Source organism: Oryza sativa, chromosome 3, assembly GCF_034140825.1.
Source record: "Oryza sativa Japonica Group chromosome 3, ASM3414082v1".
Lineage (NCBI taxonomy): Eukaryota > Viridiplantae > Streptophyta > Magnoliopsida > Poales > Poaceae > Oryza > Oryza sativa.
Window position 1 is genome coordinate 32,917,572 of NC_089037.1, and position 25,106 is coordinate 32,942,677.

The 25,106-nt window shown below is 42.0% G+C and overlaps 2 protein-coding genes across 4 annotated transcripts; one reads left to right on the forward strand and one right to left on the reverse strand.

The window, feature by feature from the left end:
- Positions 1-428: 428 nt before the first annotated feature.
- LOC4334261 (homeobox protein knotted-1-like 8) lies at positions 429-23,931 on the forward strand. 3 transcript variants are annotated; one of them, XM_066308182.1, is made up of 11 exons: positions 429-590; positions 4,638-4,775; positions 5,701-5,766; positions 10,150-10,220; positions 10,769-10,929; positions 17,303-17,388; positions 18,488-18,862; positions 18,996-19,133; positions 19,260-19,368; positions 23,110-23,321; positions 23,424-23,908. In XM_066308182.1, exons 6-11 carry the CDS (start codon positions 17,383-17,385, stop codon positions 23,673-23,675), a joined length of 1,092 nt encoding a protein of 363 aa, XP_066164279.1. In that variant the 5' UTR covers positions 429-590; positions 4,638-4,775; positions 5,701-5,766; positions 10,150-10,220; positions 10,769-10,929; positions 17,303-17,382; the 3' UTR covers positions 23,676-23,908. The 3 variants fall into 3 exon arrangements, with proteins under 3 accessions (XP_066164279.1, XP_025879466.1, NP_001405653.1); XM_026023681.2 differs by lacking the exons at positions 429-590; positions 4,638-4,775; positions 5,701-5,766; ... (1 more) ...; positions 10,769-10,929; positions 17,303-17,388 and having other exon boundaries at positions 18,246-18,862; NM_001418724.1 differs by lacking the exons at positions 429-590; positions 4,638-4,775; positions 5,701-5,766; ... (1 more) ...; positions 10,769-10,929; positions 17,303-17,388 and having other exon boundaries at positions 18,408-18,862; positions 23,125-23,321; positions 23,424-23,931.
- LOC4334260 (transcription factor RAX3) lies at positions 6,636-8,340 on the reverse strand. Its single transcript, XM_015772841.3, has 3 exons — positions 7,983-8,340; positions 7,725-7,854; positions 6,636-7,559 (listed from the first exon to the last, which is right to left on the reverse strand). The coding sequence occupies exons 1-3, from the start codon at positions 8,116-8,118 to the stop codon at positions 6,860-6,862; spliced, it is 966 nt and encodes a 321-aa protein (XP_015628327.1). The 5' UTR covers positions 8,119-8,340; the 3' UTR covers positions 6,636-6,859.
- Positions 23,932-25,106: the final 1,175 nt, after the last annotated feature.

Here is a 25,106-nt window from a genome sequence, read left to right on the forward strand (position 1 = left end):
CAACCCGCGAACCCACTTATATGTCAAATAAGTGATAACCCGCGGGTTTTCGCGTTGTGCCTCGGGTTGACGCACAGAGAGGGGAGAGGTGAGAGGTGAGGAAGAAGATGAGATGAAGAGAAAGTTGTTGACATGTGGGTTTTATGTGGTAAAACCATCACGTCAGTTGAAACCGCTTTCAACAGGAGCTGATTTGTATCTGTTTTTAAAGAAGGAAGAGGCATTATACTTTTTGCAGTTGAGGTCGGTGTTTAAATAAGGGGAAAAAATTAGGGAGTCATAATAGACTTAAATTCCCAACTGAAACAGCCGCTAGGCCTGACGGAAATAAGGCCTGATGGGCCTATAAAAGCCCAGGATTCCAGGCTTCCAGTCTCCTCGGCTTCCAGCCTCCTGGTCCAGCGCGGGCGGCCTCACCCCGCTCCGCTGTGCCGCCAAAATTTTCCCACCCAAGTGTGGGGATCGGAGGCTTGCGAAGGGGCGGAGGCGGAGGCGGAGGAGGCGGTGGAGACTCGAGACCCGGATCCTAGGGTTTCCTCGATCCGACGCATTTGCTCGAGCCGAATTCCTCTCCTGCGCGCGCGTCAGAGGTATCGATCCGGAGGTTTGCCCTTAATTTTTCCCCCTCCTGGATGGATCGTATGGTTCGCGCGATTCCTTCGAAATCCCTAGTTCGTTGAACTAATCGAGACGGGTTCATGCGGGGAGAGGGGCATGTTTGGTGGTTGTTGGAGTGTTGGGGGTTGGGAATCGGTGGCGTTGTTGCTCTGTTTGCTCTGCAGATCTGCGGATCACATCGCGTGACGACAATGGCGGTTACCGGTAGTGCACGATTGGGTGAGGAATCATATATAGAGTTTAGGGAGCGGGATGCTATTGAGGTGGCTAACACGGCTGTGATCTGGGATTAGGTCAGATAGAACGAGAGGTGGAGAAATTTTGTGTGTGGAATTTCGGTTTTTAGTTTTCATCTCTGTATGAAAAGAACATTTGAAGGTAGCTATGAGCCTATGAGTAGACACTAGTGTCTCTTGACTTGATAGTGCTATATTATTTTACATAGACATGTCCTTTTTTTAGATAAACATGCCCGTTTATTAATTAACGTCAATCAACTAGAAGATCGCTAGTTATGTTTGCAGTGATAGAAGCTGACTGGTGGTGTAAATTAGGTTGAAACTGTCCCTGTTAGGTGCCACGGTGAGATAATCGGGCCCATGAAATGTGCAATAGAACGTCTTCCGTTTGGCTTCTGCTAGTTGTATAGGGACTTAAACTGTATGATTAGACCAATGATGTACTGAAGTCAAGCATTCATTCAGTTTGATATGTTTGCAACTAGAGTTTACGTCTTATCCATTTATTCCTTGTGTCAATCAATACAGTGTTGCTACATCGAGATAGTGAGATAGCTTGAATTTTTGTTCGTTCATGCTCTTGCAGGTTTTTCAACTCTTGGCCAAATTGACCATATACAAGTTTTATTAAATAGAAAATACCTTATTGAACTGTAATCTTGATCTATTCAATCCAGTCAATAAATAACCATATTTAATCTTCTCATCCATACATATGGATGTACGGGAAGCTGCGCCTAGTGCAAATGGCCAGAGCGCTGGGTTGCGTGCATGCCCACCCACATTCGATCCCTATCAGCGGTCTACGCGCGTGTTCACCTCTCTTCTTAATAACATTAATATGAAAGCTTCTCCTTTCATATCTGGCTCATATGTATGAATGGTGCACTAGGACGTGGTTTTGTATTTGCAGGCATGTATTGTTGAAATCGTATCACAAGTGCCTTTGTTTACTGAAGTGAAATCCGCAAGCTCTATTTATAATCAGCTATAGACCTACATGTTGGAGAAACACCTTTACTGGTTAAGGGGCTGTCCTTTCCCCCTTTTTACTTTTCACAAGTAGGGGCCATCAGTTTATCAGAGACCATGAAAAGGGGTTCCAATCTTGTGCCGAAAGAGCAAATGGTAGATCTCTAGGCCTATTATAGCATTTCATCAATGTGTACCGTGTGTTCCTAAGGTGAAACCAGTTACATTGACTAAGGATGCAATATACTAACTTTGGATTCCTGTTTATTGGATCAAATTCACTTCTCATCACATCGTCTGGAATTTACTTAACCGGTTGAATTAATATCCATGAGAGGAGACACACAGCTAGTAACACACAAAACCTATTTTCAGAATAATTATGTTTACATGCCATAGAACATTACATGCATGTTGAACATGAACATGTTTTTATGGAGAAGCTTAGATATCTTATATGTCTCTGCTTGCATCTTTTGTTCACTTTGATGACATGCTGTCTGATCTGCTGCTGGATGAAATGTTACTCTGTAGGAATCATAAGTTAGCATGTTGATTCAATAATATTCCCTTATTCCATCATTTAATTTATAGAGAAGAATATTTTTAATGATATGTGTTCCATAATTATTTAATTAAGAACAGAGTGATCCAAGGATAATACCCTTTTTTCAAAGAATGGATCATCCTCGTGGAAATTGTGAGGGCTTTAAAGGTGGTAAGATCTCTTATACGTGAACAATATCATATTTCTTGAACTTTACCGTATCCTTCCTAGCTGTTTCATATGCTTGACAGTGTTGCATCACAACCACACTTTCTCCATTCATTTATCCTTTATATGATTTGATGGTTCAACAACAAACGTGACGCCCTTTTCAGCCCTGCAGCCAGATAATTACTTAAATTTTTTAATCTAACAAACTTGCTGTCATCCTAATAAAAAATAAGATGCATAATATATTTATTGAGGATAGAGTCATATGGAAGAAGATGGTCAGTGAGGTTACTATGATTATTCCTTTATCCTTCCTTGGACAACATAATCAGAGCCAGTTCGACTTCTTCCTCTTGTAATGGAATAATAATGAACAAGTTAGTAAAGTGGCTGCCTGTGACAGTCAATAAATTTACATAAGTGCATAGATTATATTACCCAGAGTGGGAGGAGGCCGCTAGATTAAAAAGCTTTTGGGTTAGTATCAGAAAAGTTAAGGAACATCAAAATCTATCTTAGTGACTGTCCCTGTCATGTAATAAACAACAAACCCTTCTCAGATTTCTTGAGTACTTTATCATCACAGTACTGGCTCTTTAGCTCTTGTCTCAGGTGCAGGCAATACTTGGCTATGCAATTAATTAACTCAGCTGTGTTGACGGCATGTGCCATCAAGTTGTGAATGTTTGACGTTTTGCAAGGCGCTCTTTCTAGCAGAAACCTAGTTGGGCAGGGATATTCTCACCACTTTACAGCCAGTGTATGGTTTTTATAGTGAATTTGGCTAGCTCTTAGGGGAAGTCGTTTTTTTGGTAATACGTGTAGCTTATCCTGTTGATAGTTCTTTGCTTGTGGGAGGTTCCTGTTACAACTTTCTGCAATTTTCTGTGCATCAGCTTCTCGTTTGCACAAAGCTTGCCATTTTTGCACTTATTTCTCTTTTTTTCTTGGCTGACTGATTTTATTCTGTTTTGAAAAATATGGTGTTCTGCAAATTAATTACCATATCTCTGTGTGGTATTGAATCAATCAGTGAAGCTAGGTTGCAAAGCAAGCAACCACCGGTCCACCGCCTAACAGTTTATGATAGCCATACTTACAAGTAACATGTGTTTGTCCCCTGATTCTAGCTAGCAACCTAGTAAAAGATATACATAGACACCAGTTATTTTTATCATCTTATAAAAAGGTTTAGCATTTTTCTGGAATTGTCAAGGAGAGACGAAAACAATAGTAACTGAAAAATATCATATATCAGTGAAGGCATATATTATATAGAATCTGAATAATTTTGTTTTGTTGTGGGAAAATTAAGTTGCTTTCACCTAACTGAAAAAATAAGACAGCCGGCAACTCTGGAATGGTAAAGGAATGAAAAAAGTACTTGGTTGTTTTGGTGTAGTTGCGTTAAGGGCCTAGCTGAATGAAAAACTGGCACTATCAAAATGTAAGTGTTTGAACTTATAGCAACGCTATGGTTTACTCCTAAAACAGTGTTTAAGACCCAATTAAACTGAAATGCTGTTAAGCTGACCAGCTTTGTATGTTAGACATTTATATTTACTTAGTAAAAATTCTTGTCTAACAGAATAGGACAAACGATGCATGTCCATTATCTGGAACGCCACTTATTGCTCACTGACTCTAAAGCAGATGATCAACCAAACCAAAGTGTATGTAAATTCCCTGCAGTGTCACTGCTTACGTAACAGAGTCCTTGATTTTAAAAGATTTCATATAGCATTACTTGCGCATATCTTTTACTTCTTTAGTACATCTATCTTATGTAACCACTGATTTTACATTGATTTTATCTATTCTAATTTAGGACAAACAGGATATTTGTAGGTTTGTCGCTCATGAATTGCTGCAGGGGTTAGAAATTGTATTGCTAATAGTTTTAATGTCATTTTGGTCTAACTTTTACATGCATATATGCATTTTGGAACATTTTTTGGCTGTGTGATAGTGTTCAATCAAGGGGAATATGACTCTCACGAGAACCATGTAGCACATAATATCTATTATAGCATTAGCATTTAGTTTTTTTTCTCCAAAATGAAAGGCAAGCTGTTGCCCCATTTGTGCAGGTGTTAGGTACCGATTGAAACTGAGCTGTTACAGCAAGTGTACTTCAAGATGTCTCTAATGATGTGCTGTGGCCGTACGGGACATCATATTAACAAGCTATACTAATCATTGAACACGGCTGATAAGATGGCCATGAGGTGAGTGTCTCAGTTTAAATATTGTTTTAGTATAGCAGATGGTGGAAATGTCTAATTGCAATTACATAGATATAGGTCATAAGATGAGAAATCTATAATTAGCTATGGCAGACGACATTAATACATTATGACTAACAAATTACATAATGAAAATTAAGACGACCAATGTGATGACTTTTATTGATTGCCTCATGAAAATTCAATTCAAAGAAGTTTCATGTCACAACAGATGAGATGGATGGCCTTTGTCCTATCAACTCAATCATTTTAAATATGCCTACTCACCTATGTGGAGGTTAGGTAACCAAAGCAGCATTGACTTCATGCCCTTGTTGGTAGTCTGGTAGATTTACAGGTTCCTTTCTGGCTTGGACTGTGAATTAACCAACTTGACTCTTCTCAGGCATGCTCTGTAGTCTGTACTATACTATTTCTTTTCTAACTGATGATAGACTTGTTTGTCCATGCATGATGCCTCCTAACAATCATATAGACTGGGCCTCCTTTTGGTCTGAACTGTGAACTTCTTTTACCAAACAAAGCAACATATGTAAACTTGACCTTTCTGATTCGGCTGATTATTGGTGCCGATGAAAATAAGTTATGTTGATTTAATTGATCCACGTGATTTCTTAAATTAGCAAAACATATCTATCAAAGACATCAAATTGTATTGATCTATCTAATTTCTCGTAGATTCAGACCCTCCTATAACAAAACAGCTAGAAATGGTGATATTCGAAATTGGCAACTCATGTAAATGAACCATATCCATGTAACGTGTTTGTTGTTTAAACGCTATGGCTGTTATCACCCACAACATAAGAGTATTCTATCCTTTTTTTTTTACATTCTGTTATGTATTTCTTTTACATATTTATGAGGAACTCCTAAAAAGCATGCTCTTTACTTCATTTTATGCAAGCATCCGAATGGAAAAGGCAATGACGACATCTTGCTGGAACAATGTGTGGTGTCAATGATGGGAGAGGTCAGTTGAGTTTTCATTTTTCTAGAACAGTTAGCTGGGCTGACATTTTCCTTGGTCGTAGGAAGGGGCATGCTAGCTTAGTAATAGATATAAATATAGTTTGATTATTACCTGGGTAGAGGTCTGTTCTTTCCCCAGTACGACAACTAGTTGTTGAAGACAAATGTCAACTAATGATTATACCAACGCTTCACTTACTTGGCTAATGTACGGAATGAGAAATCAAACAAGCTAAGTCAAATAAACGTTTTGATAATTGCATATGACATCAAGAGAAATGAAGGTCCCGTATCATTTCAGACTCCAAAATTTCAAACTTGAACGGATTAGTCACCATAAATATATTTGACACTGCACATGAGGAAGTTTTTGCACAAACTAAATCTTAATCTCATGTGCCAGTAATGACATATCTTCTGGCACATAAATGCCCAGTGCCTTGGAATATCGAATAATAAATTATGGCTGTAGACACTTGAGTAATACTTGAGTAAACTGATTCTTCTCTCTTACCTTTGCATACAAAAGGGCATGATATGTTAATATTGCGGATTCTGTAGATATGCTTGTCTTAGTATATTTCTTAATATCGCATGATGTATACTGTTTTTTTGGGCCAAATTTAAGCAAACATTAGAGAATTTTTTTTAAAGATAAGTGTGTGTACGTATAGCATGATCTTTAAAAAAAGGGGATATAATGCCCTATGGTACGGTATTAGGAACATAAAACAAATTTCTAGCTATAGCCCTAAGTCTTAAGTTTAGGTCAGTACTTGTCACTTGATACAAATTAAATACGCCAAAACACACCAAATTAAGCGACAGATAAATGCAACACGTACAGTCTAATGTAAAATGTTTCTGTAGGGCAGTAAGAGAGTAGAGGAAAATACCATTTAAAGACTAGACTCACATGAAGACACCTGGAAAATCAGGCATGCACCTATCTCTCATCTAGGAGTGGTGAGAGCTCGACCTTATTGCTCTTAGTTCAAAGAAGTTTGATCTCATCTTTCCCCATTAATTTCCCCATGAATGCTACAGATTTACACCACACAATCATGCATGTACACGGAAACACAACCAAATTGCTACTGCATCCCGAGGTCAGCTGGTTCTTCAACTAGGCAGTACTGCTGCATCCCTTGGGAGCTGGACGCCACAGCGTTATTAGGGCAAACCAACGGGCTCACCTCATTCCATCTCATGTTTTGGTGATCTCCCATCCCGAAGAGGCACTCGAGCCCGTCCAGCTTGACATGGTTGAAGTGGAAGTTCTCGTCCAGCTCCAGCGCCGGCAGCACGCTGGAGCACTGCATGCCGCCTTCGTTGAGCGGCACGCCGTGCGCCAATGGTGGCACGAAGCTTGGGGCTTCCTCGTACATTGGTGGTGGAGGTATGCATGGCGGTGCCGGCGAGGCCGCGAATGGGTTCCCTCCGAGCTTGAACAGAAGCTTCCGGATCGACTCATCGACATCGTCTCCCACACGGCCTCCTTCCACCACCATTGGTGCCGACATCGGGTGCACAGGCACGGCCATGGCGTGGTGGTGATGCCAAGTGTAATTGGCACCGGCAGCCAAGCCATCGGCTTCGTTTGCACCCCTGCTCGCTTCTTGTTTGATCTGCAAGTCGCTGGCAGCTGCTGCCGCCTGGCGCGCCAGGTGCTGCTGCTGCCTCTGATCCTTGCGCGACTGCTTGCCAAAGAGCTTCTTCTTGAGCCTCGTGTTCCAATAGTTCTTGATGTCATTGTCCGTCCGCCCCGGCAGCTGCGCTGCTATTATCGACCACCTGTGCCATGCATATATGGTCATGTCAGATCATAGATTGTACTACACTCTCATGCCCCATGTGCAACCTGCCTGCCTGCCTACCGGTTTCGCAGCTAATTCTACAGTTGAGTTGATCATAGGAGTGACTAGACTTGTGTGTGCCCAGCTGAATTAGCAAGTATACCTGCTTCCTATGCTGATGTAGAGGCTGAGGATGATCCTGTCTTCCTCCTCCGAGAACCCGCCGTGCTTGATGTTCGGCCGGAGGTAGTTCAGCCACCGGAGGCGGCAGCTCTTGCCGCACCTTTTCAAACCTACATGTACAAACCCAAACCAACAAAGACACACATGCACTTGATTAGCTTTCTTCTACCACTATCGCTGCTGCTGCTGCCACAACCACCACATCGACTCATGACTCATGAGAATTGCCAACACATACCGATCTTCTGGGGCAGGGCGATCCAGTTGCCGCCGGTGCCGTTCTGCTCGATGTAGGATTTGAGCTTCGCGTCCTCCTCCGGTGACCATGGCCCCTTCTTCACGCTCGCCTTGTCGCAGCACGGCGCTCTCCCCATGGCGTGTGGGTTATCCTCTATCTCCTCTTCTAGCTTTCAGGGGCTCTGATCTCTTGCGAGGTGTGCAGAGCAAAGCGTTGATTAGGGCCTAAACTTGGTTAGGCATGATGATGGCGAGGGTGGTGTGTTTATGTGCTCAAAAGGCAGACATGAGAGAGGAATAGAGGATTGTATTATTGCCACGGGAAAAGGGGGCTGCGTGTGATGGTAATAAAATACGGTTTAATTTGTGGTGGTGTGATCTGGGTTGCTTTCTTTCTAATTGTTGTTTCCCTTGGATTAGAATCTCCATCATGCGGCCATCAGCAAGGCAGCAGCTTATTGCTGGCCTCTTCCTTGGACCTGGTCTTTGTGCACCGTATGCTTCAAGTTTTCATGTCTGATCCAATTCCTTTGGTTCATGCTGTGTACTACTCTTGCACACATATATACTGTATTGCAGACAACCAGACAGTGGCCAGTTCAATAAAGTGTAAAAATCATAACTTGGAAGTGCAACCCATGTACACTATATAATCTTTTGTTTTGCAAAATGTAATGTATTTTTAATTTCCATTATGGGAGAGAAGAAATAAGTTTTGCAAGATTACATGCTGAAATAGTGAAATAACATTCTCAGAACACCCATCTAACTATGCATTGTAAATAAAATGCATGCATTTCATCGTATAAAAGCATCATTTCTTAAAGAAAGGTAGTGCCCAACTGCCCATCCTTCTTTGATCAGTTTGGTAGAATATTTGGTAGAAGCATAGTAACTTACATAGCACAGACTAGCTAGCAACAAGTACAGTGCTTGCATTTTCTAAAAATATCCCTGTTTCCAATATCAGGTACAACAATCAGGTGGCATGATTGGTCTTCACATTACCTCTTCTCTAGCTGGATCCTAATCCTGCTGCAGAAGTTCTGTTCATAATTTGCTCTGTTGTGTCGCAAAACCTTTGTGCTATTTTTTCAAGGGGAGTGGGATTTTTCTGCTATCTTTTGGAGTAGCCATTTGATGTGTGATTGCCATCCATTTATGCATACCAACCCAGCGAGCATACTATCATATTCAACATAATTTTTGTGTCTCGATTGAGCTACTTGTGGATAGTAAGTCAATTAAATAAGTTGCTTGATTTCCAAGTGCTTTGAAATATACTCACCGAATAAACGAGTCATTGGCATCTGGCATTTGGCCTTCCTTGCTCCCTTTACTCCTTCAGTCACTGTCAATGCTATGGTGTAATGGATGATGTAGGCTGGCTTGCATCAGGGTAGATTTTCTGTTAATTTGTGTTGTATTGGTATTCTTGTTCTGTTCTACTCAATCTTTACATTGTTCATGCTGATCTTTTAGTTGGTCCAGTTTGGACCGTGGCTCTTGTATGATTTATTTATACTTTAGTTTTAGAAAAATAATTCATGTTAATGAAACGTGGAAGACCAAATTGGTCCTACTGATTGATTATATATCATAAATAAAGGTCCAAAGCTAATTTACATCATTGTGCCATATTACATTGTAAGCCATATTTGGATGTTTGGAAAATAACTTGGTATTGCTCTATGGATAAATGATTTCAATTGATAAAGAATTTGACATATCAATAGATCACCAGGTGGCCACCTTGCTCGAGTTATAAGATGGGAGGTGTTTGATCCTGTTTTTATGTTTTTTCCTTTGTCATCTGGTCAAACGCTTCTTCTGTTTTTGAACTGTTGTACATTATATTGTTAGGAATTTGGAAAGCATTCGAGGTTAATGTACCATGCCATCCTGTACTAATCCCTACCTCTGATTTATGCCTTTCCTATTCAATAGCTTGTTTACTGATTTATTGCAATAATCCGGTGAAGTGACCGTTTGAATGATATATACTGTATTTTGACAAATCTGTGAGCTTCCAGCTGTTGAGTTTAACATTGAAACTGCAACGCCTTTTGTTCGTTGGTTTGAATTCTTGCTGTATTTACTTATGGTATTAGTATCATTCATGTGTGAGGACTAAGGAAGTAAAAAGTTGTTTCTATATATGACTGCAGGTTTGTAAGTGAAGTCATCTGGAGGTCTGGACACGAGAAAGTGACATCCGAGCAAAAGATTGATCAGACGGGTCAGGAGCTTTGACACGTAATTATATATTAACCATTTCACATTCTGAAGGACCTCTCTGAAAGTAACTTGGAATGGTGGGTGTGATTAGGCTTTGTTTGTCATTTAGCTGTCAATCTTTTCTTGAGAGGCTATCTTTTTTTGAGAGGATCTTGAAAAGCTATATCATCTAGTATAGGAAAACGGGCTCATCCTATATGGAATAAAACTGTAACATGAGAAAGATAAGTCCACTCCTGGACAGCATTCCTGAAAGGCATAAATGGGCTCCAGATGGTGTCCACTCCTGGACAGCACTCCTGAAAGGCATAAATGGGCTCCAGATGGTTTAACTGGGCTGAATCCTGACTACTCCATACAACGCAATATGTTTGGAAGCACTACCAGTTTGTGTTGGGCTGATATTCTGGCTGTGGATGAATGGCAGCAATGCAAGGCCCAGTTTCTGCTCCTTACATGTTTAATCTGACCGCCAGTGTACGGCCGAAGCATTTGTATTTACCAGAGTTGGAACACTGACTTATTGCTTCCATGTTCTCTTGTCAGCAGGAAGTAGGATGGCCGGATGCATGCGGAAGCTGCTGCTGCTGCCGCTGCACACAACTACACAAGCACCAGGTCGATGGAGGCTGCACAATGTACTGGCCACGTTCTTGCACGTGGCCCGTGGCCGCTCCAAGCTTCTGGCTTGCATACATGGGGCCTCACTGGTTAGTTACCACTATACGTTTCTACTCCTGCACTGATCCCTGCTTTATTGAAATTTTGCTACTACCTCCATCCTAAAATGTAACTATTTCTAGCACAATACTTTGTCCCAAGATAAAACTATTTCTTCACATACCTTCTCCTTTCAACCAATCACAATCATTCTATTTTATCTACTTTCTCCTCTCAATCAATCACACATTTCTTTCAATTATTTTCACCTACTTTCTTAATACTCGTGTCAATCTAAAAAGTGCTTACATTTAAAGATGGAGGAAGTAGTTCTGGCATTAATATCTTAAATAAATCTACTACTTCCTTCATGCCAAAATTTAAGTATTTTTTTAGGTTGGCACGGGTATTAAGAAAATATGTGAGAATGATTTGAGAAAGTGTGTGATTGGTTAAGAATAGAAAGTGCCCCCTCCGTCCCCAAAAAAGTCTAATCCTAGCACACATGCGTGTCCAGGTTGGAGCTAGAGTTTGTCTTTTTTTGTTAGGACAGAGTAGTAGATGAAAGAAAATGGTTATGATTGGTTGAGAGGAGAAGGTAGGTTGAGAAATGACTTTATTTTGGGACAAGGTCCTGTGCTAGAAAGCTACATTTTAGAACGGATGTACTACTAAGTAACCTTATTGGGCCAGTCCAGTTAATATAACTACTCACCATAATATCTATATTTTACTCCTATGTATATATGTTAAATGGTTGAGTGAACTAATAATATACGAAGCCACATAAAATAGCACATATGAGACAAAATACGTATAAGTAGCTGATCCCTCACTCTAGCTTTATTAGGCCATTCATAATACAAGCCACTCCAATAAGGATCTCAAAGTTGAGGCTACACATTCTCTCCTATAGTGAAAAAGTTGCTGAATTAAGTCATGTTTTCAATTTTGCATGTCAACCTCTCATATTTTCTATTTTAGTCAAATTTTGTGTGATTACGACTAAAATTTACACTAAACACCCTTAAAACTAGAAACTATTATAAAATAGCTCCCTTGACCTAATCTCGTAGATATTGTCTAGACCCATCCCCAGCCACTCCATGAAATCCCCATTTACCGACGGCTCCTCCCATTGCCTTCGTCACTCCCTACCCTCCATCGGCTCCTATCTCCCCTCCCCTTCTTGTCAACATTGCTCTCTTCTTCACCTCTAGTCGCATGCTCCCTATCTGGCCTTGCATTGGCCGAGTGAACAAGGGTGTGAACAAGCTCAGTGATGAGGAGGAAGCCGAATGCCCTTGCGGATTCCTATGCCATGGGGAGTCCTTCCTCGCTAGTTCCCGTGGCCATCCATTTTCTCTCCTTCTCAAATCGATGACCACGGCTCTAGGGTGGCTATAGCTAGTGGCTATCAAATTCGGCCATGACGTGAGCTTCGAGCCGACATGAATTGGGGGATGGCGTGGTAGGTGCGCTCTAGCTTGCTAGATGCGCTTTAGCTTGTTAGTGGCAACATCCCACGCTCTCCCCTCTCTACTCTCTCCTACATCCAAGGTCAACGTGGCTCGTGGTATTGGCCTTTGCTCGGTCTGTAGGGGCACCCGCACCCTTCAGAGGGCATGAGGAATCCGAAGGGCTTGCACAAACTTAGCCAACCTAGCATCATCGCACCGATATGACAAGCTGGAGGCACTCGACCACTTCTTATATCTGCACTGTGTATGACCTTACAAGAAATCTTATGATAGGTGACGTTTCACTTACGTCACAAACTGAAATTTACGTCATGATTTGAAATTTGTGATGCTTGCGTGACGAAAATTCATTCGTCACCTATCATGCGTCTCTAATGAAGTTTTATGATGAAAACTTGTTTTTTTTTTCACTAATCTAGTGACGATCCTTCTATCGTCATTGAGTCTATGACGCCCATTTTTGTCATTATTGAGCTCAGAAATCGTTATAACTCACTAAACTTTGATGAGTGTACAGATGCCATGTCGGATAGAAAACGTCATAAAATTTTAGCACACGATGACGTGGAGCTGATATGGCAGAGTTTTTTTGTCAATTTATTTCGTCACAATTTCTTGTGGCCTGCCAAGGCCCATACAATGATCAACATGTTTAGGAAAAAGTATACTTTGACTCCCTCAACTATCGCCCGAGTATGATTCATGTCCTCCAACCACAAAATCGGGTATATCGACTCCTCCAACTATCAAAACCGGTACAAACAATACCTTGGGTGGTTTTGGATGACGTGGCGCCTACGTGGCGCTCTTGACCGAGTCTTTATCCTACGTGGCTCTTACATGGCATTAGAATAAAAAAATAAAAAGAAATATGTGGGACCCATATGTCATTCACACAAATAAAGTATTGTGGGACCTACATGTCATCCTCCTTCTCCTTCCCTTCTTCCTCCTTCATCCCCTCCTCTCTCTCTCTCCTTCTCTCTCTCTCCCCTGGCCTTTCTCTTCGGTGGGGAGCGGCCGCGGCAGTGGCAGCGGGCGGCGGTGGGGGTGGCGGTAGGGAGCGGCAGCGGCGGCGGCGGCGGTACATGGGTGAGCTGAAGCGTGCCCTCGACGCGCGCTGCCACATGTTGCTCGAGATGCCGACGGGCACCGGCAAGACGGCGGCGAGCTCTTCCCCATGTGCGCGGACGGCCGGGAGCTCCTTGCTCAAGCACGGACGCCGGCGAGCTCCTCCCCCGTTGCGCGGACGCCGGCGAGCTCCTCCCTCGTCGTGCGAAAGGCCGGAGCTCCTCCCCCGTGCGCGGATGCCAGCGAGCTCCTCCCGTGGCACCCGAAAGGCTGGGAGCTCCTCCCCGCACGCGGACGCCGGCGAGCTCCTCCCTTGGCGCGCGGAGGGCCGAGAGCTCCTCCCCCGCGCGTGGACACCGGCGAGCTCCTCCCCCGGCGTGCGGACGGCCGATTGCACCTTCCCGCGCGCGTACGCCGGCGAGCTCCTCCCCCGGCGCGCGGATGGCTGGTTGCTCCTCCCCCGCGCGCGGACGCTGACGAGCTCCTCCCCCGGCGTGCGGACGGCCGGGAGCTCCACCACCGTCGCGCGGACGGCAAGCTCTTCCCCTAGCATGCGGACGGCCGGGAGCTCACATGTGGAAAAGATGACATGTGGGGCCCACTATTTTTTTTTTGTGTGAATGACATGTCGGTCCCATAATTTTTTGTTTTTTTTGTTTACTCTTGTGCCAGATAAGCGACACGTCGACGACACGCTGGACGAAGACCGGTCAACACCACCACGTGGTCGCCACGTCAGCCTAAACCGCCTCCAAAACCACCCAGGGGCATAGTTTGCACTGGTTTTGATGGTTGGAGGAGTCGATATGCCCGGTTTTGTGGTTGGAGGTCATGAATCATACTCGGGTCATAGTTGAGGGAGTCGAAGTATACTTTTTCCACATGTTTATGGGTCATGCCTAGTTACAAGCCCGATTAGATTTAGGCCTGGCCCATCTAAAACGCATCAAATTACACAATATTTTCATCCCACTTGTATTTATATGCATTTGCATTGGAATCAACTAATGAGTGGGCCCAGAAAATTCGAAAGGCCCACATAGGCCCAAGCATTATACAATCACGTATTCAGCCACCTTATCAGCCAATTTTTAGCCCAATTATCATCCAATACACAACCCAACTAACATCCAGGAAATCTCAAATCTTATAGCCCAATTAACGACCAAATTCAGTCACATGTTCTAATATAAGCACAGATTCATTAGCCAACACAAACATCACAAGTTCATTGACCAAAACAGGTTCAATTACATCGATACAACATCAGTACATTGCGCATATCATCATCGACCAAATCCAGCCATCGCTAGTGACCAAAATGACGTCACATGTCCAAATAGTCGTTTACATTCACTAACCAAAACAAAGTCACATGTCCAGATCACACCAACCACAAAACTAGTCATCTTAACATGAATCAGCATGGGGACATTTAGAGGATAGACAAACCTTACTGAGGCTGACCAAAAGAGGGAGTATTGAGGCCAATTAAACGACGAAGGCCATTTGTCTCCTTTGGTGACTTCTTTAAAATTTCAATCTCTTCCAGTTGTTGCTTCCTTTCTTCTTGTGATTCTTCTACCGTTTTCTTCATGGTAAAATAGTATTTATTGGTTAATACAGAAGAAACTAGCTACATGCAGAACAAAACAGATAGGTGCAATATTTATGTATGCAAACAGTGAGGTAAGTTCAAGTACTCAGCAATGTCTCTTGGATTTAAAAATTAGAAGCTTACTGTAAAGCATAGGAGTATATAACTTGCACCGTGCATGTACAGATGTGTACTAGCAAAATAGTGAGCCAACTGAGCATCCATGCATCCATCCACCCTGAGTCTATGGGTACTCAAAATGATATGATTGGTGACAAGTCTTCCTGTCCCATCTTTACTTTTAAAGATAAGATTCTTTGATTAATTACATTCTACTACCAATAATATCCAAAAGATATCTCAGGTAATACTTGTACGCTGATTTGATTTTACAAGGCCACCTGCACAGACGTTATGTGAGCAGCTTTTCAACAAAAAACAACTCGGTGATTAAATCACCTATCCGATGACTGTGGCGGCTATGCAAAATAGCGACGTTCGATGATGCATGTGGCCTGTGGCGTTTAATTTCCATCAGAAATGGGTTCCCAGGATAAAGGTTTATTAGAAATAGACGTGCGTCTGCGTCCATTGTATTTCTATTTAATTAGTATATTCACTACCTATCCGCTCATTTGATTTAGTCTAAGATTAGGTCAAACTTTAACCATCATTCTTTTTATGAAAATAATTTTGACATAGAATAAAAGTGTATTAATAAATACAATCATATTTTCTATACAACTATATCAATTAATCTACGCTATTATAATTTAGATAGACTGTAATGCCTTACCCTTTTTCTTCGATTAATGTGAAAGTTTCTACCTATAGAGAAAACATGGTGTAGCCTTTTTTTTGCTATCTTTATATAAATGGATTATTTGAAAATGTTATTGATGGTGAACGTTTTGAAAGTTTAACCAAAAAAATCTTATTTTAAAAGTCATATTTATGAATGTAGTAATTAATAGCGTGTATAATGCAATTTCAAAAGTCTGAAATTAAATAAACACATTCCTTTATATTCATTGATGCAATACTCATTTTTATCCTTTATTAAGGTGTTTAGAGGTGTTGAAATGCTATACCACGGGATATACCGTCCCGAGCGCGTGGGACGGTATCGCCTCCTCCTGCACTATCTCCTTGAGCCATGTCTTTTCCGCGTGCGTCACTGCTGCTGATGATAGCTTCATGGTCGCGGTCATTGCCTGCTCGTCGCTACCGCCTGTGACCGCGCCGATGCGAACGCTTGATGATGATGTGGGGATGTGGACGGTGGAGGACGCGGCCTCGGCGACGAGCTCCGGCATGAGGCATGGATGGTGGAGGACGCGGCCGCTAACGATGAGCCCGGCGTGGGGCGTGGCGGAGGAGGACGCGGCCACCGGCGACGAGCTCCGACGTGGAACGTGGATGGCGGAGGATGTGGCTGCGCCGGCGACGATCTCCGGCGTGGACCGTGGAGGATGCCGCTGCCGGCGACAAGCTCTGGCACGAGACGTGGACGGTGGGATCACCGGCGACGATCTCCGGCGTGGATCGTGGAGGATGCCGCCGCCGGCGACAAGCTCCGGCACAATACGTGGACAGTGGGATCACCGACGACGACGCTTTTAGTGCCTGGCTCCTGATACCTTGCAAGTATCACCTAATACATGGTAGGAATCGCCTGATACCTGACAGGTTTCACCTGATACTTCGCAAGTATCACATGATACATGATAGGAATCGCCTGATATCTTATAGGTATCACCTGATACCTCGGAAGTATCGTCTGATAAAGGTTAGGTATCAGGACATGATACCTCAGAGGTATCAGGACCTGATACCTAACTGGTATCATCCCGTCCCAACGGGATTCCGTTGTATTGCAGCCCCCTTAGAGGTATGGTAAAATTACATTTTGTAACCTTCAAAATACTCCCTTTTTTTAATAAACGATGTCATTGATTTTTGGTATAATTTCTGGTTATTTGTATTATTCACAAAATAAATATCATTTATTTTATTGCGATTTGTTCTATAACTTAAAAAAAACTTTAAAACATGACTTATATTGTTCATATTTACACTATTTTTTAATAAGATTTTCCTGTTTGTGCTACTGTTTCCGTTTACTCTAGAGTCTGGAAGATGGGCAGTTATTATAGCTCTAAACACGCCCACGTGCTGTGCCGCGCGCTATGCCTGGCGGAGTGTCTGTGGCTGCCTAATTAGCGGAAACTAACTATCCGTATACTTGTGCATCCTTCGACGTGGATTTGACAGGACGAGCTTAAAACACGGGATCTTCGCACACACAGTCCGGAGCTCGTAGGAAGGATCGGAGCTAACTACTCGAGGTCTCGATGACTGTAAGTATACTGTACTTCTGATATATCTGATGCTATTAGCACAACGACGATGTACTAGGTAGTACTAAACAGATGAATTTCTGATATGATATCTGAGGTTAGGAGATATCTCTAGCTATATAGAATATAGAGTGGCCACATCGATGCACAGTTCCATCACATTACTTTTCCCAGAATCTTTCCATCTTAGTGAAAAGAAGTTAAGGACCTCGACCGCTCAACGCATGGAACTAACACACAACTGCTGTAGACTGTAGCTCTCTCGTACGTCCCGTCCACTGTCCTGTTGCTGTTCATGAGACGCCTTGTACTGCAAACGCTGCTATACGAACTCCCTCCCTCCATCCCAAAATAAGTGCAGTTTTGTATTAACCGTTCGTCTTATTTGAAATTTTTTTATTAGTATTTTTATTACTATTAGATGATAAAACATAAATAGTACTTTATGTGTGACTAAATATTTTTAAATTTTTCACAAAATTTTCAAATAAGACGAACGGTCAAACGTTGGGCACGGATATCCACAACTGCACTTATTTTGGGACGGAGGTAGTAGTACTTAGTACTGCTGCTGCTTCATGCCGATCGACCTGGAGACGAAAGGAGCTGCGGCGTAATACTGGCCAGCATATGAATATCTCTGTTTTCTGTCTGAAAACGAACAGTATTCGAATGAGAAGAGAAGAGAGGAAACATCCCACACGAGAGGTGCATGTGCCATGTGTATCAGCTGCGCCTGCCGCTGTTACGTTGTCCAGATCCTTTTTCCCCCCGTCTGTTTTTATTCGCCGTCATTGCTCTGTCTACGCTTTAGCCCAGGAGTATAATTATTCCCTCCTTTCTCATGTGTTTTGCAGTAGTTTCACTGTTGCTGCTGCTGCTGCTGCTTGCAAACACTGAATAGCCTAACCTCTTCATTAATTTCTCGCTCTGATTTTGACGTTAGAACAAAGCTAAGATGGGCCATACGTATACTAGGAGGAGTACCATCATATTCATCTTCTTTCTAGCTTCCTCTCCTCTTCACATTCCCTGCATCCATCCATCTCAACCACCACCACCTCATTTCAGGAGATCATCTCCTCCTTTTCTTTGCTAGGGTTTGTTTGCCATAACTACTATCTATCGCCTCTTCTTCACCTCACCTGTCCTGTCGGCCATGGAGAGCTTCGCCAGTCTCGCAGGAGGTGGCAGCAGCAGCACCACAGCTCGGTTGCCGGAGCTGATCTCGCCGGAGAACCCGGACCACATCTCGCCGCCCCCGTTGCTGTACCAGCTGCTCGCCGGCCCGGAGTCGTCGGCGCGGCAGCATGGGCATGATGGGCATCACCACGGCGGCGGTGGCGGCGAAGCAGCAGCAGCAGCTGTGCAGGGACAGGTCTCGCCGGCAGGCGCGGAGGCGGCGGTCAAGGCCGAGATCATGTCGCATCCACAGTACTCGGCTCTCCTAGCCGCCTACTTAGGCTGCAAAAAGGTGTAGTAGCTAAGCTAGCAGATGCATATATTTAAACCCATGCAGATACAGACGACAACACGCCATGTGCTGACCAAGCTCACGGCCGTGCCGGATGTACTGACCAAGTTGATTTTGTTGGTTTTTTTATCAGGTCGGGGCGCCGCCGGATGTACTGACCAAGCTCACGGCTGTGCCGGCGGCGCAGCAGCTGGACGAAGCCGACGGCCACCCTCGTCGCCGGCACGAGCCACAGCGTGATGACGACCCGGATCAGCTCGATCAGTTCATGGTATCAACATATATAGATCATCAACTCCTTTGCTCGCATGCGTGCATATATATAGACAGACACACACACATATATATCCACTGTTCTTCTGATCGATCGACATGGGATCTGATCTTGTCATCACAGGACGCGTACTGCAGCATGCTGACGAGGTACAGGGAGGAGCTGGAGCGGCCGATCCTGGAAGCCGCGGAGTTCTTCAGCAGGGTGGAGACGCAGCTCGATTCGCTCGCTGGTGAGTATTTTATACGCCTCTTCTCTACAAAGATTTGCAGCTTGCCATATTGGGAAATGCCGAAATGGTATCTCACTTTATGGAATTGGAGTTAGTTTTTTTTTTGTCACCTCTTTGGACTCATGTGGCTGTTGCAGCAGTATTTCTTAAGGCTGCTAATCTCAGGCTTTAATATGTTTATTAGGGTGGGGGATAAGGGTTGCATGCATTAGATCAGTTTCGTAATAATTGGAGCTTAATTAAGTATACATGACCAGTATGATAAGCATCATGAGGTCACACGGTGAGGCTGCGAGCTGAGCTCCAGGGTTTCCAAATTGCCATATATGCATGGCTCTCCTACTTTCCAGTCTCCACTTCCTCCTGTGCAATACAACGATGGTGTCCTCCCTCTGTCGTACAATCTTAATGAATCATACAAAGGAATAATTAATACTGGAGCACATGCAGTTCTTTGAACTTGTACCTTGTACTGACGTTATTTTTTTTCCTCTGATTTTCTTTTATTTTTAGAATTAAGACCCAACCTTGCTGACATTATTAGCTTCTAATTAAAGAGTTCAGTGCATGCATCACAAGTGATGAACTGACAGGAGAAAGCTCTCAGCACGTTCTGTCCCCAATATCTCTGCAGGTCCTTGTCTAACCTACATTTTTGCTCTCTTGTCATGTCTTCCGCTGGTAGTCACAGAGAAATGGCTAGACGATCTTTGTTTTCAACTTAGACGATTTATGTTAAGATTAAGGGCCAAGAGGTAAATTAAACGAACCATCAAAGTTTGCAGAACATAGTGGCCAAATTGAGGTGTAAGTAACATCTAGCTGGTTGAAAACATGAGTGGCGGTGGATGACAGAATGAGTGGCCGGTGGGCCTATTGTCATTGTGCCTCCGTGAGTGTAATTGGTTTACCGACCTCAAATCCTGGATCGAGTCTTGGCTGTCGGACATGAATGGGCACTGTTAGTACCCTGTGCACTTTGTCTCATGGCCTGGATATATAGTTACTGGAGTGGGGTAAGGATCCAGCTATATATTAGACAATTGATAAGTGTGTATGACCATCTAGTTGTGTCCTTTCAAGTGCAGTTGTTTCCGAACATTATTGAGCACTTTCCGTAGCCATACGAATAGATTTCCAGATCAGAACTCTTTCTTATATATACAGACATCAATCGAGTGCCAAATAATTGAAAGAATGAAAGCAGCATAGTGACCAGCATGCATATCATATTGTGTTTTGTTGAAACATAGTTCAATAATTTTGTCTATATGAACTAGTGTAGTTTTTTACACTGGTAATTGCATATATACAAGGTGGTGTTTCATAAGACGACTAATATGGCAAAATTATGAAATTCACTATCCGTACAAATCCTGGATAATATATAGGAGTACATATATGGAAGAATTATCTGGTTTCTTATATATTTAGTCTGCCAAAATGTCATTCAGCTATTCCCCTACCGATGAGGCATTTTTTTTTGTGTCTACACATATATTCCTGTCTACAGATGGTCTCTTTTGGAATTGATTTTTGTTTCTAATTTGTTGGACAGATGGTCTCTTTTGGAATTGATTTTTTTTCTAATTTGTTGGATATTTATTGGACTGGTGCAACAATTCATCCCCTCACACATGATTTGATCTATTCCATATACTCAGATGAATTGTTGGAATCCTACTATTTCACCAGTATGGATCATGTTCAGATATTAGCTATTGACTTTTAGATATGACGTTTGAAATATAAATTATTTTTTGTGACTTGTTTATTATTAAAGGTACATCAAACATAACTTATAATTTTACATATTTGCACTATTTTTTTTTGTAAGGTGAATGGACAAACGTCATGTTCAAAAGTCAGCAATGTCATATATTTAAAAAAGGAGGGAGGATTGCATTAGGAGTTCATAAGAGTGATAAACACGGCTTGTTAATAAGTGAATGATTATCTAACTTAACATATATATCATCCACAACAATGAAAATACAGTCTATGCACACATTACTTTAACCAGTGTCTTGTACTAGCATCAATACTAACTAGACTTTGCACTCTTTTGATGTCATTTCGTCTCAATGTTGTCATTTCAGAAATATCCATTTAACTGTTCATAAGTAACACTTTTCATTCTGTTAATTACTTTTTGAATCATATTCTGGTTGCATGCTGCTCTACTGTCTGGAAATATTCCAATGTCAACAGAATGTGTATGTGCACACATGCAGCATAAATAGCTCCCAGAAAGTTTCAAATAAATTTTTATATTGGATGGAATTTGAACTGCATACTATAAATATTATCCTATGAATTGTAGGAGTTGTGTAATATATTTGTTATTTATATTTTTTTTAATCTTCTGAAATCAAGGGTATGAATAATTTTTTTAGTGGAACTAGTGTAGTCTTTGTAAGTATTTGGCCTTATTTCATTGTTAAAATCAATAGTTTTGTCTATATGAATTAGTGTAGTTTTTTACACTAGTAGTTGCATATATACAAGGTGGTGTTTCAAAAGACGACTAATATGGCAAAATTTATGAGATTCACTATCCGTACAAATCCTGGATCTATATATTACAATCGCTTTGAGATGAATGCAAATTAGGATGGGCACAATTTTTTCATAGCATGGTGGAATGGTTTCTCTTGTCACCATCGTTTTGAACTCATCTTTATTATGTGCCCGCTAATTACTCCCTCCTTTCTAAATTGATTATCATGTAATAGAAATCAAAATTTCTTAAATTGATCATCATATAACTGCATGGAGACGGATTTCATCGGAATACAATTAATACAACATGGGAGAATGCGTGCATGCTAGGGTGGAGTAATTGGCATGGAGTTTTAATCGATGTATGCATTGTGGGAGAATGTGTGCATTGTGTCTTGATTGATGTGATTTAAATTATTTTTTGGTCTTGGTGCGTAAATTTATATGATGATCAATTTGAGAAGGAGACAGTATATTTTAAAACCGTTCTGTCTAAGTGTTCACACAAGATCACTGATTTTTTTTTTTGCCTTCGAATAAACAGAACACAAGCAGGCCTTGTAATATTTAGTATATATTCTTGTCATAGCTTTTCCCTACGAATCAAAATGAATATCCTTGTCTCAAATTGAACGGTATGGCGGCTGTTTGACTAGTCTAGTTTTCTGCTTGGAATTTGGAAATACCGTGGCCTGTTTGGTGGAGCTTTAGATTCTGATAATCAGCTGTTTGGTAGCAAGCTTCTGAAAATCTGGAAATGCTCTGAAACCCAGCTTCTCCAGCTTCTGGCTTCTTAGTTCAATTTTCAGAATCTGTAACTACAGATTCTCAGAAGCTGTGGACTGTTTGGGACAGCTTCTAGCAGAAGTAGCTTTTGGGAAAAGTTGCAGCTGGAAGAAGCTCCTCCAAACAGGGCCTGTCTAGCTGAGCAAGGACAATTATTGGGTGCACAGAGTGTACAACATGTTCAGGCCTTCAGGGTTGCACTGTTGCTTACTTCGATACACTCCTACCTAGTAAACACAAAGAATTAATTGACTGACTGGTGGCCTGGTGGGGCTGACCGATTGAGTAATACACAGTACTACCATTATACTCTATGCATAATCTATTCGATCTCCCACACCTCCCTTCATATGAGGTTTACCTGCTGTGACGCACGCAGTCATGTAATTTTTAATTATTTTGATAGAACATCATGTTGAACAATTAACCTTTTTGAGCTGCTGTTTTTAACAGAGAGTAATTGTGAAGGCACGGGATCATCAGAGGAAGAGCAAGACCCTAGTGACAAGCAGCTGAAGCACCAGCTTCTGAGGAAGTACGGTGGCTCGTTGGGCGATCTCCGGCAGGTGTTCTCCAAGAGGACCAAGAAAGGGAAGCTTCCCAAGGAGGCCAGGCAGAAGCTTCTGCACTGGTGGGAGCTGCACTACAAGTGGCCCTATCCCTCCGTACGCACGCATCACATCCCGTTTGATCAATTCAACCACATTTTCTGCACCAAATTAACTCGTTTGAAAATGCGTGAAATTTACGGGGTTGTGTATGAGCAGGAGATGGAGAAGATGACGCTGGCGCAGACGACGGGGCTGGACCAGAAGCAGATCAACAACTGGTTCATCAACCAGAGGAAGCGGCACTGGAAGCCGACGCCGGTGGCAGGCACGGCCTTCCCGACGATGGAAGCTGCCGGAGGCGGCTTCCGACACTCCGGCCACGGCGGCGGCCTTGCGGCGGCGGCGGCGCTGCCGCTGTACATGGGCAGGCCGTTCGTTGTGGACGGCATGTACCGGCTCGGGTCTTGAAGCCTCTGGGGATCGCATGGTGTTTGCATGGTGTTTTTTGCTTGGTAAATATTTGCTAGCAGCTTCCCATGATCAGCCTGTGGGATGGTGAAATGGAAGAACTGATGAATCTTCATCACGATCTTTCCTCTCATTTTTTTTTCTTTGGTGTGTGATAAAAGCTCAGATGTACCACGTACTACTGTCTGCTTCTTTGCAAATGGATATGTAATTGAAAGCTTTAATTCTAAACATGGGACTCCTCCGTTTTTATATTATAAGTCGTTTTGATTTTTTTATTAAACTTGGTTAAGTTTAATTAATTTTATAAAAAAATATAGCAATAATTTTAACACAAAACAAATACATCATCAAAAATTTTCAATGTTACATATAATCAAATTAATTTGATGTTATAGTTGTTGCTGAATTTTCATATAAACTTAATCAAACTTAAAGAAAATTGACTAAAAAGATTAAATTAATACATAATATAAAATGGAGGTAGTATATTATTCTTGGGCGAGATAGCTCTAACGTCTAATGGTGGGTTCTGGCCATCCGAGCTTAACTGCAATACAAGGTTTCACACGCAGTCCTTGAATGAACTCGTCGTGTCCTACCGATCGGGCATCAACAGTGAATGCGTTCCCTGATCCATCTCCTTGGAACAGCACCTTTGTAGTGTAGAGTCCCAACTTCTCAACAACTACATGCATCCTCTGTACCATAATAAATACATTTTTTAATCCATTTCACATATATAAATAAAAAAACAGAATACTCCCACTTTCTTAAATCTCAATATAATTATTTCATTTCTTTATATATTTCTAACATATTTATTTTCTACTTCCTCCGTTTCACAATATAAGTCATTCTAGCATTTCCCACATTCATATTGTTGTTAATGAATCTAGATAGATATATATGTCTAAATTTATTAACATCAATATGAATGTGGAAAATGCTAGAATGACTTACATTATGAAACGGAGGGAGTACATTCATAAACTCGGATATAATGACTAGTTAGAAATGAATCTAATTTAGAAATAAAAAAATAAAACTAAACTTGTTTTATAAACAGAGGAGCACGTAAGAATGGAAGCTTACAACAACGTATGCACTGTTTTGCATTGCCGCGCGCACAATGTTCATGCAGTGGCAGCTGCTATGGATTTAACATACCCGACAGCCTTGTACTGTATCCTTCTCTATAAAATATAAATATCATATTACTGTAAATCTGGACAAACGTATCCAGATTTATAGTATTTAAGAAGCACATGTCTTCTGTTTCAAAATAAAAATAACCTAAAATCAAAAAAGATATTTTTACTGTCAATCCAGATTCGCACTGTTAGGAATTTCTCATCCAGTGCTAGTTACAGAGTAATTGCCCCCCTCACCCCCCCAACCCCCCACACCCCAAGTTGCAGCTCGTACGTG

Bases quoted from the DNA above. Each gene is read 5' to 3' on its own strand.
- LOC4334261 (XM_066308182.1), top strand. The intron at 19,134-19,259 runs GTATCAACATAT...TTGTCATCACAG, and splicing joins ATCAGCTCGATCAGTTCATG to GACGCGTACTGCAGCATGCT. The intron at 19,369-23,109 runs GTGAGTATTTTA...TGTTTTTAACAG, and splicing joins GCAGCTCGATTCGCTCGCTG to AGAGTAATTGTGAAGGCACG.
- LOC4334260 (XM_015772841.3), bottom strand. From the start codon at position 8,118: ATGGGGAGAGCGCCGTGCTGCGACAAGGCGAGCGTGAAGAAGGGGCCA. The intron at 7,855-7,982 runs GTATGTGTTGGC...TTGTACATGTAG, and splicing joins CGCCCTGCCCCAGAAGATCG to GTTTGAAAAGGTGCGGCAAG. The intron at 7,560-7,724 runs GTATACTTGCTA...TGCATGGCACAG, and splicing joins TACATCAGCATAGGAAGCAG to GTGGTCGATAATAGCAGCGC.